This window comes from Trichechus manatus, unplaced genomic scaffold, assembly GCF_000243295.1.
Source record: "Trichechus manatus latirostris isolate Lorelei unplaced genomic scaffold, TriManLat1.0 scaffold00048, whole genome shotgun sequence".
NCBI classification, from domain to species: domain Eukaryota; kingdom Metazoa; phylum Chordata; class Mammalia; order Sirenia; family Trichechidae; genus Trichechus; species Trichechus manatus.
Genome location: NW_004443984.1, coordinates 8,030,011 through 8,042,987, shown reverse-complemented (window position 1 = coordinate 8,042,987; position 12,977 = coordinate 8,030,011). Strand labels below are relative to the sequence as shown.

General features: G+C 40.3%; 1 protein-coding gene across 7 annotated transcripts in view; it reads right to left on the bottom strand.

The window, feature by feature from the left end:
• The window catches only part of USP48 (ubiquitin specific peptidase 48), a 106,223-nt gene extending 93,740 nt beyond the window's left edge, over positions 1-12,483 (bottom strand). For 3 of the 7 annotated variants that reach the window (XM_004377153.3, XM_023732118.1, XM_023732120.1), the window contains exon 1: positions 11,748-12,120. In XM_004377153.3, coding sequence (XP_004377210.1) covers positions 11,748-11,881 — 134 coding nt within the window. In that variant the 5' untranslated portion in view covers positions 11,882-12,120. Of the gene's footprint in view, positions 1-11,747; positions 12,121-12,243 lie in introns of those variants that run through there. The other 4 variants (XM_023732123.1, XM_023732124.1, XM_004377154.3 and 1 more) reach the window with 4 other exon arrangements.
• Between the last annotated feature and the right edge of the window lie 494 nt (positions 12,484-12,977).

Below are 12,977 nucleotides of genomic sequence, written 5' to 3'. Positions count from 1 at the left end.
GGGTGAGATGGTATCTCATTGTGGTTTTAATTTGCATTTCTCTAATGGCTAGTGATCGCGAGCATTTCCTCATGTGTCTGTTGGCCCGTTCTGCTTTCTTAATGAGAGCAGAAGATAAGGAAATCAAAGATGGAACTGGCACTGAGAAAGGGCCCTGTGACTGGAAAGACCTATCTGCGTTATTTATGCTCAGATTGCTGCTTCACAGAACAACTTCAAATCACCATCAATAAATGTTGGCAGCATCAGTCTTCTACCAGATATGTCATATTGATATGAATAAAAGTAAACCATGTCATTTTGAATAGCCAAAACTATTATCTTATAAAAACTATACTTTACAGGCTCACACATTATCTCAAACACAGAGATGCCCAGGTACGAATTATATAGGATAAAAGATAAAGTCACAGGCATCTGAGGTGACAGGTAAAAGGACAACTCCAGATAACTAAGTGCTGTGGCAGCACGAAGCACAGGATGCTGTAGAAAAAAGCTCACTTAAGGGGAGAAAGCGTTGCCAAGCTGACAGTCTTCAAGGACCTGTAGGGATTCACTAAATGTGGGAAGAGAACTAAAGAGCATTTCAGGCAAAGGACAGCATATGCAGAGGTAACACTAGAGAGGCAAGCTGGTGGAAAAAATCAATGAAGGCTTACATGCCATGCTAAAGAAGTCTGTGAGCATGCCGTTCAGCACAGCTGGAGGCTTTGGGGAGGGGAAGGCGGGAAGGCCAATGAGGCTGCAGAGAAGTCAGTGGTCAGATGAGATCGCGCGCGCGCGCACACACACACACGCACACACACACAAAAACGAACTCACTGCCCTCAAATAGATTCCAACTCATAGCCACCCTATCACAGAAGCCCTCAGATACGTTAAGAGCTTGGACTTGATCCAAGGAGTCACTAAAGTGTTTTCAGCAGAAAAGCAGTCTCATTTGCATTTCAGAAAGATCCTCTGCGTTTCGTAACCAAAGTGGCTTATCAGAATCACCCGAAGATACTACAAGTTTTGCTTCTTCAATGAATGGCATTTTTAGAAGCTTTTCCCATTTTTAATAAGACAAGTTTCAAGTTTGTTTTTAAATAGAAGCTTTCCAAATTATAAATCCTGGCTCTCCTCCCAAGGAGGGGTCAGGGGCAATGTTGTAACTGTAACATCAAAGACAAACAGAAAGGATCTGATAGAAAAATTTAAAGAGGATGCTGTTATAATAAGAGAGATGAGAAATGAGGATCTGAAATATAAGATGGTAGTAGAGGTGGAGGTTAGATGTAAGAGATACTACAGAGTTCAAATAACAGTATTTATAATGGGTCATTTTTGAGGGGAGTGAGGGAAGAGAAGAAATCAGGTTTTTATGTAAGTGGTTTCACTTAAAATCTTATGTTTCTTTTAAGGAAGGATGGCAATCACTAGTAACAAATGCTTAGAGAATACTCAGATCTAGAAATTCACAAAACATTCACTCATCTGAGAGCCTGATTTCATGTGAAATTTTGACTTCTGACAAAACTGATCTGAGAGGAAGTAAGCCTGCAGCAAACAGGACAAAGCAGCGGGGTGTTAGTTATGGATCTTTCATAATATAATCTACCATAATATGCAGAGCCAAGTTTACTAGCCCTATAGCTGCTTTTTTTCTTTGAGAAAGAACTTGAAGATTGAGAGCTATACTGAGCAACTCTTCTTTCACCAAAAGATTTTGAACATAGGGCCATCTTTTTATCTCTTTCATATCCCTAAGATTCATGCTGCTCAGAAACATTTGGCAGTGTTAAAAATAGGCACTTTCATCCAAAGTTGTCTATTTCCCAGGGCAGATTAAAAATAAAAATTTCAAAAAGCAAACTAGCTATTAAAACAATTTCAATAAGTCCTGTAGCAGAACAGAATACAGCTCAATACCCAAGTATTTTCAAAGTTTGCCATACAGCACGCTATTTCAGACCCCTAAAGGTCCCTCTCCTGCCACCATCATAATTTCAAACTGAGAAGACTAATAACTTTACATAAAAATAGACAAATGACTCAACAAGCATTTAGAGAAATACAAACGGCTCTTAAGCATGAAAAAATGTTCAATCTTTTAAACTAAGAGAAATGTAAAATAAAACTAGACTGAGATCTTATGTAGTAATCAATAGTACTGTTAACCAAGTACTCCTCTCTCCTCCTAGACATTCTGGATGGCTGGACCGTGAAACAAGTTCTGGCCAATGAGTTGTGAGCAGAAATGATACGTGTACTTCCAAGTCAAGCATTTACCTGCTGGCACTGAAACCTTCCAGAGTAACTGACAATATTTCAAATGGTGACTGCTACAACATCCAGGTGCTCAAGTGACCACAATGAGCCAGCCTGTCCCTACATGTACACACAAACACACACACACACGCATACACACACCCTTCAGCTTACACTCTTCGTGTAGCTTGAGTGAGAAATAAATCTTTTGTGGTTTTCAGCCATTGAGATTTGGGGTTTATTTGTTCCCACAGCGTAACCTAGCCTATTCCTGACTGATTTGTCTTGTCTTGCCTATCAGATTGGCAAAAGTTTAGGAAGTCTGACAAGGCCATGGAGAAACAGGCAATCTCTCATACACTGCTGGTGAGGCTAAAACATGGAATAATCTCTATGGAGGACAATTTCCAATACCTATCAAAATTACTAATGTATATACTCTTGGGCCCTGCAATCTCACATGGGTATTTATCCTACAGACATACCTGTACAAATGCAAAACAGCTTAAAATGAAAGCTATTTTACTGAAGCATTGGTAGTAACAGCAAAAGAAACAAGACTGATAGTTAAATAAACCATGGTAATTCACACAATAGTATACAACGTAACTACATTTTAAAATGAGGACCCAAGAAAAACCAATGCAAATATCCAAGAGAGACTTTTACATGAAAGCTTACAGCAGCTTTTATTTACAACACTCAAAAATTAAATGGTCCAAATGTTCATTAACAGGAGAATAAACAAATTATGATAAATTCATACAAAAGACTACTACTCAGCAAAAAAAAAAACAAAAACACTGATACACACAACATGAATAAATCTCAAAAACATTATGTTGGGCAAAAGAATCGACATAAAAGACTAACTGCTGCTGCTGTTGTTAGGTGCCATCGAGCTGGTTCTGACTCATAGTAACCCCATGTACAACAAAATGAAACACTGCCCAGTCCTGTGCCATCCTCACAATTGTTGTCATGCTTGAGCTCACTGTTGCAGTCACTGTGTCAATCCATCTCATTGAGGGTATTCCTCTTTTTCCCTGACCCTCTTCTTTACCACGCACGATGTCCTTCTCCAGAGACTGACCCCTCCTGATAACATGTTTGAAGTATGTGAGACGTAGTCTAGCCATCGTTGCTTCTAAGGAGCATTCTGGTTGTACTTCTTTCAAGACAGATTTGTCTTGGGTCAGGCACATCTTAGTCTTCAAGGTGACATCTTTGCTTTTCAACACTTTAAAGAGGTCTTTTGCAGAAGATTTGCCCAATGCAGTGCGTCTTTTGATTTCCTGACTGCTGTTTCCATGGGTGTTGGTTGTGGCTCCAAGTAAAATGAAATCTTTGACAACTTTAATGTTTTCTCTGTTTATCCTGATGTTGCTTATTGGTCCAGTTGTGAGGATGTTTGTTTTCTTTATGTTGAGATATAATCCATACTGAAGGCTGTGGTCTTTGATTTCCATCAGTAAGTGCTTCAAGTCCTCTTCACTTTCAGCAAGCAAGGCTGTGTCATCTGTATCACCAGCATCACAGCAACATGCAAGCCCCCACAGTACGACAAACTGACAGGCACGTGGAGGCTAACTGCTGTAAAGGGTCCATTTATCAGAACAGAGATTCACTACAGGGGGATAAGGACTAAATGTAAGAAAGTAAGAAGGTACTTTCTGGGGTGATGAAAATGTTCTTTATGTGACTGGGGTGGTGGTTACAAGGTGTAACCATGTTTTAAAACCCAGTGAATTGGACATTTCACAATATGTAATTTTACCAAACGTAGTCTAAAGCTTGGATCGCTTAAAACAAAAACAAAACACAGCAGGAAGCTGTTAGGTACTGATACGGAAACGTATCTAGCTGTAGAATAGTATCACTGCTGACATCAGATGGATCACGGCTGAAAACAGACAATACCAGAAAGATACTTACCTGTGTTTTATTCACTATGCAAAAGCATTCGACTGTGTAGATCATAACAAATTATGGATAACACTGCAAAGAATGGGAATTCCAGAACACTTAATTGTGCTCAGAAGGAACCTGTACACAGATCAAGAGGTAGTTGTTCAAACAGAACAAGGAGATACTGAGAGAGAGGTTTAAAATCAGGAAAGGTTGTCTTGTCAGGGTTGCATCCTTTCACCATACTTATTCAATCTGTATGCTGAGCAAATAATCTGAGAAGCTGGACTGTATGAAGAAGAACATGGCATCAGGATTGGAGGAAGACTCATTAACAATCTGTTTATATGCAGATGACACAACCTTGCTTGTTAAAAGCAAAAGAGGACTTGAGGCACTTCTGATGAAGATCAAAGACTACATACATCCTTCAGTATGGATTACACCACAACATAAAGAAAACAAAAATCCTTACAACAAGACCAATAAGAAACATCATAATAAACAGAGACAAGACTAAAGTTGTCAAGGATTTCATTTCACTTACATCCACAATCAACACCCATGGAAGCAGCAGTCAGGAAATCAAACAATGTATTGCATTGGGCAAATCTGTTAAAAAAAAAACTGTTAAAAAGCAAAGACGTCACTCTGAGGACTAAGGTGCATCTGACCCAAGCCATGGTATTTTTAATTGCCTCATATGCATGTGAAAGCTGAACAATGAATAAGGAAGTCCGAAGAAGAATTGATGCCTTTGAATTAGCGTTGGTGAAGATTATTGAATATACTCTGGACTGCCAGAAGACCGAACAAATTTGTCTTGAAAGAAGTAGAGGCAGTATGCTCCTTATAAGGGAGGATAGCAAGACTTCGTCTCAAGTACTGTGGACATGTTACCAGGAAAGACCAGTCCCTGGAGAAGGACATCATGCTTGGTAAGGTAGAGGGTCAGTGGTAGAGGAAGACCGTCAACAAGATGGACTGACATAGTGGCTGCAACGATGGGCTCAAATGTAGCAAGGACTACGAGGATGGCGCAGGACTGGGCAGTGTTACATTCTGTTGTACAGGTCGCTATGCGTCGAAACTGACTGGAGGGCACCTAACAACAACACTTATGCCCCATTCGTCTATGACTCCTCTGCCATATATGGAGAAGTCTTGGGCAAAAAGGTTTGAGAAGCAACTGACAAAGCAAAGTCAACAAAACTCAACACCACACTTATGTTCGACATCACAGATAGAAGCCTTCCTAAAATGCTGCAATCCTTTAAACAGTGTACTGGATATTCAAAAAATAAATTAATTAAATATTTTTAAGTGTATGAATCCAATCAATCTTTGTGGCTCTGCCAACTAGCAAAAGTGAAATATCCTTAGCTCTTCGTTTTACCGAATCTCAAAAGTAAGGTCCCGCTAAGTTGGAATCCAAAAACTGACTTATAAAAATTATCAACGTACCCAATAGTCTTATAATTAGTATAGTAAATCAATTGGCCTGGAATTCAGGCTTCTATTAGGGAAAATGGGACTAGCCAAGCAAACTGGATTTAAAAAGTGAGCCTACTTGGTAATACCACAAACCTATTTTCTAAAGGATACCTCTCAAACATATCTTAAAGGAAAAATATTGGGGGATGCTAACTGGCAAGTTAAAACATCTTTCCCTGTCTAAATACGCTTATTTAACCATTAAACTTTAAAAAAAAAATTTTTTTTTTTCCTTATAGTGGGACTTCTTAGTTCTCTAATAAGGAGAATTTGAAATGTTTCTCAAGCTTTACGCCATTTGAGAAACGCTGGCATAGCACTTGAAAAACTATCTTCCAACTTCACTGGTAATCAAAAGATTCCATTATTCACCTATGAAAATTGACAAAGTTTTTTAAAAATTAATACTCGATGCAAGGATACAGAGAGACAGGAAAGTTCATACACCGCACACTGCTGAAGGGAGCAAATATTGCAATGGCAAACTGTACCAAAAGCCTTAAAAATGTTCATGCCACTTTCACAATTTTTTCCTAAGACAACCAGAGAAGCAGATGATATTTATTTACAAGAATGATCATAAAAGTTAAAAGTTTAACAAAAATAAACAAATAAAAGGAGAAGAAGAAAAAAAGGAGAAAGAGAAAAGAGGAAGGCAGGCAGGACAAATGTCCAACAAGAATACGGCTAAATACTTTGAAGTATGTAAGATGGAATATTATGCAATGATTAGAAATTACTTTTGCAAACTATATAATGTCCTGGGGAGATATTCTTGAAGAAAAAAAAAAAAATTGTAAAGTACATATAAGAAGCCTTGGTGGTGTAAGGGGTTAAGAGCTCAGTTGCTAACTGAAAGGTCAGTGGTTGGAACCCACCAGTTGCTCCGTGGGAGAAAGATGTGGCGGTAAGTTTGCTTCCACAAAGATTACAGCCTTGAAAACCCTATGGGGCAGTTCTACTCTGAATCAACTCGATAGCAATGGGTGTCGGTAATGTACGTATAAAATGATGACCTTTTTGTTTTTATGTAAGTACTGTATAAAAAAATCAAAAGGATTATCAAAATATTGCAATTCGTGTTCTCTGGGTGGTAGCTTTTATTTGACATGAGTTCATTAAGTTCACAGTGAGATGTGACTTCTAAAAAACCTAACAGAACTATAGTTCATTTTACCTTATCCATGCTTCTCAAATTAGCATGCACACTGGTGAATGTATCAGATACAAAAGCCACCAAGAAAAACATACTGTCTCCAAACTGGGAAGGAAGAGGTAAAACTGTACCTGCAGATGGCATGATCCTAAAATAGAAAATCCCAAAGAATCCACAGAAAGCTACTAGAGTTAATAAATGAATCCAGCAAGTGGCAGGGTACAAGGCCACACACAAAAATCAGTTGCGTTTCTACATACCAGCAATGAGCAATCTGAAAAGGAAATTAAGATAACAAATGCATTTACAATAGCATCTAAAAGAATATATAGCAAAAAATTTAACCAGGGAGATAAAAGACTTGTACACTGAAAACTGTAAAACATTACTGAAAGAAATTAAAGAAGATCTAAATAAACAGAAAGACATTCCATGTCCATTGATTGGAAGACTTAATATTGTTAAGCTGTCAATACTACCCAAAGCAATCTACAGAATGAATGCAATCCCCATCAAAATTCCAACAGGCTTCTCTGCAGAAATGGAAAAGCCAATCCTAAAATTTATGTAGAATTGCAAGGGGTGCCCTGAATAGCCAAAGCAAGCTTAAAAAAGAACAAAGTAGTAGGATTCACACTTCCTGATTTCAAAATGTACTATATAGTTACAGTAATCAAAATAAGTCTGTTACTGCTATAAGGATAGACATATAAGCCAATGGAATAGAATTGAAAGTTCAGAAATAAACCCATACGTCTACGGAAAATTGATTTTGACAAGGGTGCTAAGTCCATTCAATGAGGAAAGAATAGCCTCTTCAATAAATGGTGCTGGGAAAAATGGATTTCTACATGCAAAAGAAGGAAGCTGTACCCATACTTCATACCATATATGAAAATGAACTCAAAAATTAAGTCAAAATTAAAACCATAATGCTTAGAACAAAATATAGGAATCTAGTTTTCAACAATGGAACCTTAGCTATGACTCCAAAAGCACAACAACAAACGATAAATACACCGGACTTCATCAATATTTTAAAATTTTTGTGTATCAAAAAGCTTTACCAACAAAGTAACGGTAACCTACAGAATGGGATAAAATATTTGAGAACCTTATACCTGGTAAGGGTTTGATATCCTGAATACATAAAGAACTCCTATAACTTAACAACAAAAAAGGCAAACAACACAATCAAAAAATGGGTAAAGGACTTGAACAGACTTTTCACAAAAGATATACAAATGCTAATAAGCACATGAAAAGATGCTTAATCTCATTAGTCATTAGAGAAATGCAAATTATAACCACAAAAGAGATATCACTTCACCCCCAATAGGATGGCTATTATCAGAAAAATGGAAAACAGTAAGTGTTGACAAGGATGTAGAGAAATTGGAACCCTCACACATTGTTGGTAGGAGAGTAAAATGTTGCAACCATAGTGGAAAACAGTAAATTAAATAGAGAATTATTATTTAAAAAAAAAACAAAAACCCATTGCCATCGAGCAGACTACTCACAGCCACCCTACAGGACACAGTAGAGCTGCCCCATAGGGTTTCCAAGAAGACGCTGGTGGATTTGAATTGTTGACCTTTTGGTTAGCAGCCAAGCTCTTAACCACTGTGCCGCTGAGCTCTTAACCACTGTGCCACTGGGCTCCAGAATCACTATATGACCCATCAGTTCACTCCTGGGTATATACCCAAACGAAGTGAAAGGACTCAGATACTTGTACACCAATGTTCACTGCAGCATTATTCGCAATAGCCAAAAGGTAAAAATCACCCCAGTGTCCATCAACAGGTAAATGGATAAACGAAATGTGGTACATCTATACAACCGAATATTATTCAACCATAAAGAGAAATGAAGTTCTGCTACATGCTACGACATGGATGAACACTGAAAACATTATGCTGAGTGAAATAAGTCAGACACATAGAGCAAATATTGTATGATCCCACTTATATGAACTATCTAGAATAGACCAAAGTTTATTAGTGGTTACCAGGGGCAGGTGCAGGGGGGGAGGGAGGTACTGCATAAGAGGTACGGAGTTTCTGTTAAGGGCAATGGAAAAATTTGGAAATGGGCAGTGGTGATGGTTGCACACCATGGTAAATGTAATTAATGTTACTGACCTGTACATGTAAAAAGGGCTGAAATGGCAAATGTTTTGTACATATATTTACCACAATAAAAAAAAAAAAAAATGTGACTGGGTGAAGGTGGTCTGATAAGCCTGTTTAAAATGAATCCCCTTTCCATACTATGGGTCTAGCATATAATATATATTAAGTATATTTAAGCAAACTTGTTAGTTGCTGTAGAGTCAATTTTGACTCATGGCAACCCCATGGGTACAGTGTAGAACTGCTCCGAAGGGTTGTCAAGGCTGTGACTTTTCAGAAGCAGATCACTAGGCCTATCTTCTAAGGCATCGCGTTTGTGCCACCCAGAGAATCCCCAAATGAACTTATAAAACCTATTGCTGTAGATTCTCACTCAAAGTGACCCTACAATCATAAAGAAAAAAGAGAGAGAAAACATGATTAAACAAGAAGAGAAAATGAGTGGGAAAAGGATCTTTTTTGATATTTGAATAAAAACTGCTTGGACCTTGAGTTAGGCATGGTTTCTTATAACACCAAGAGCACAAGCAACAAGGAGATAAACTGCACTACATCAAAATTAAAAGCTACAAACAATACCATCAAGAAAGTGAAAAGACAATCACAGAATGGAAAAAAATGTTTGCAAATCATGTTTCTGATAAAGTACTTGTATCCAAAATTATAAAAAAATTCTTAGAACTCAGTAAGACAACCCAATTTTAAAATGGACAAAAAATGTGAATAGACAATTCTCCAAAGAAGATATACAAATGGCACATGAAAAGATGTTCAACATTATTAGTCACCAGGCAAATGCAAACCAAAACCACAATGAAACGTCACTTCACACACACTGAAAAAACCCAAACACTTTGCTGTCCAGTTGATTCCAACTCATAGCGACCCTATAGACAGAGTAGAACTGCCCCATAGGCTTTCCAAGGAGCAGCTGGAAGATTCAAACTGCTGACTTTTTGGTTAGCAGCCAAACACTTAGCCACTGCACCACCACGGCTTCTCATACAGACTAGGATGGTTATAATCAAAAAGACAACAAGTGTAATGATGTGGAGAAATTGGAACCCTCCGATTTCATTGCTTGTGGGTATGCAAACTGGTGCCCTCGCTTTCAAAAAGTTTGATAGTTGCTTAAAATGTTAAGCACGAGTTACCAGAGCAATTCCACTTCTAGGTATATACCCAAGAGAAATGAAAGCATACATCCAAACAAAAGTTTGTACACAAGTGTTAATAACAGCATTATTTATAATAGCCAAGAAGTGGATACAACTCAAATATCCATCAACTGATGAATGGACATATAAAATGTAATATATCCATACAATGGAATATTTGGCCATAAAAAGGAGTGAAGGATTGATACATGCTACAATAAGGATGAACCCTCAAAACATTATGCCCAATGAAAGCCAGCCACAAAAGTCCACATACTGTATGATCCCACTTATCCAATGTCTAGAATAGGCAAATATAGAGAAAATAGGTTAGAGATTGCTTAAGGCTGGGTGGGGAGAGGGGTACTGACTGCTAGTCTAATGCATAAAGGATTTCTTTTAGAGGGGACCAAAATGTTATAAACTGAGATTATAGTGATAGTTGCACAACCCTATAAATTTTTTTTTAAAAGCACTTAACTGTACACTTCAAATGGATGAATCCTATGATATATTAATTGTATCTCAATAAATCTGTCTTAAAAAAAAAAACTGCTTGGATATAAACCTTGCAATTGCAACTTTAAACTCACCTTATCTATTATGTTCCCCTTAGAGTAATCTCTGCCAATTTCTGCTCCTCCTTTACTTCCGTTAAAATCAGAACTATTACAGTGAAACAGTTTAAATATTTTGGTTACCCTGGAACCTATTTGTGCTGAGATACTGACTGAGCCTTGATAAATTCTATTTTCATTCCAATACTTACTGCTGGAGTCAGATTTGCTCTCCTTGTGAGTCAGAGACTCAGAGTTTTGACTTATTTGTCTTAAGGAAGCCCCGTAACTTGTTTCACTTCCCAAGATAGACTTCAAGCTCAAAAGCCAGAGACCATACCTTCCATTCCTTCTAGATCCCCCTGCGGAATTTAAAAACTCCATAAAGCATATCCGGCTTGGCCAACCCAATTCGACAACATTCCAGAACAAAAACTATAGTTCCCGCGTTAAAAGGTGAGAAAAAGGATGAAAGAGGCGCAAAGCCGCAGGATTAAATCTAAAACAGGGACTTAAGGCAAGATTCAAAGGCTATGCAAAAGTGAAGGACAGCGCTTACGCAGCTCAAACTTGGTACTCAGTAGTGGTGTCGAGTGAGAACGACAAGGAAGGCTTAAAAAAAAAAATACTAGATCAGCTGGGGATGTGGGTACCAATGACTTAGGCTAAAGCTATCCTCTCAGAAAATAATACTATGATGATCAGGCCTTCGGGGTCAACACAAATACAAGATATACTATGATGAAGCTCGCGTCAAAAAAGTTCCCTTCTTACAAAAGAAAAACCCAAGCCCTAATCAAGACACACTAAAAATCAACGTTTGCTAAGCTCTCGATTCTTGCCTTCAACCATCTCCACCGCCATCTTCTAGATGAGAACCCCAGAATCTTTCTAAAAGGCTATCGGCAACATCAGCACCACGCAGGGCGCCCAGACGGCGGAAAAAAGGAAACCTCCACCTCGCTCCTCTACACACCGCCCCAATGCACGCAACGGGCCGCCGTCTTCCTTTCCTCCGCCCCGTCCCGGGCCCAGCTTTCCAAGGCGGTGCGTGAAGGGATCTCGAGACCCGGTGTGCGAGCCTCACCTGCACACGCCGCGGATGCAAGGCTCCAGCCAGATGCGGTAGGCGGTCTCGATGTGCTCCTGCGACACCTCCTCGGGCCGCACCGTCTCCGCCCAGCGCCAGGCCGCCTTCTCCAACTGCAGACGCGGAGCCATGGCCTGGGCCCGCGGAGCGCCTCCAGAGGCCGGCCTCCTCCGCCGCCTACGCCGCCGCTGCCGCCCAAATACACTCCGCTACCTGCCAGCGACGAGTACCAAGAGCTCCCTCAGCCAGCCGGCCGACCAGTCAATCACCTGTGCGCGCCACTGCCGCCGCGCCCGCCCGCGCCCTACGCTCACGACCAGCCGCAAAGCGCCGCCGCCGCCGCCCGACAACCCCCGCGCCCGTAGACGTTGGAAGTGTACTCCCGGCGTAAGCGCATGCGCGTTCCCAGCAGTCTCTGCGACTCACACGCCTCTGCCCCGAAGGGCGGGGGAAGGGGAAACCGCGATCGGAAGCACCCTTGCCACGTCCTCACCGGTGCTGCTGTGGAAGCAGTTGTCTCTGCCTCTGCCCTGGGTAGCATACCACTGCTCTCTCTAGCCATTCCGCACCTGGAGGGCCGAAAGCTGCGTGTTCTTGCCTTTCGATACTTCCCCTTTAACGGCGAAGGAATCACGCGAAAACTGCTCAACGCACACCATAGGTCCGCCTGGAATACGGGGCGGGAACTGTTTAGGGCCGAAACTAGATAACCAAGAAAACTAGGGTTGGCTCGCTAAGGGAAGATTTAACTTGAGCTTGGACCGGTTCCGACTCCTTTCTCGAGCCCTCCTGACGTCACTGGACGTTTTAGGCTTTTCCTGAGCTAGAAAGGGACTACATGTCCCGGCATGCATTGCGTTCAGCTCTCCTCTTCCTCTCCCCCCCCCCCCATGCGAGGCATGCTGGGATTTGTAGTCTTCAAAGTGGGGAGATCGTTGTGTCTCAGTTTATGCAAGGGTACGGGTCGGGTTTCTCTCGCTGTAAGGTCAGCCTTGCAGCTGACTGGCCTTCCTCACGACTGTTAACGCTATATGATGGTTTTCTACTTCTTTCATAACGTTCTTCTCAATCTTCCAGCTTTAACAGCATTTGCTTTCTGCAATTCCTGCCCCAGGACATAAAGAGTAGCCTTATCAAGAATGTTTTGCAAACTATAAAGGACACAAGAGTGAGGATTTTGAAGTCTTTACATTTCAATGAGAGCCCTGTGGGGTCTACTACGCAGGA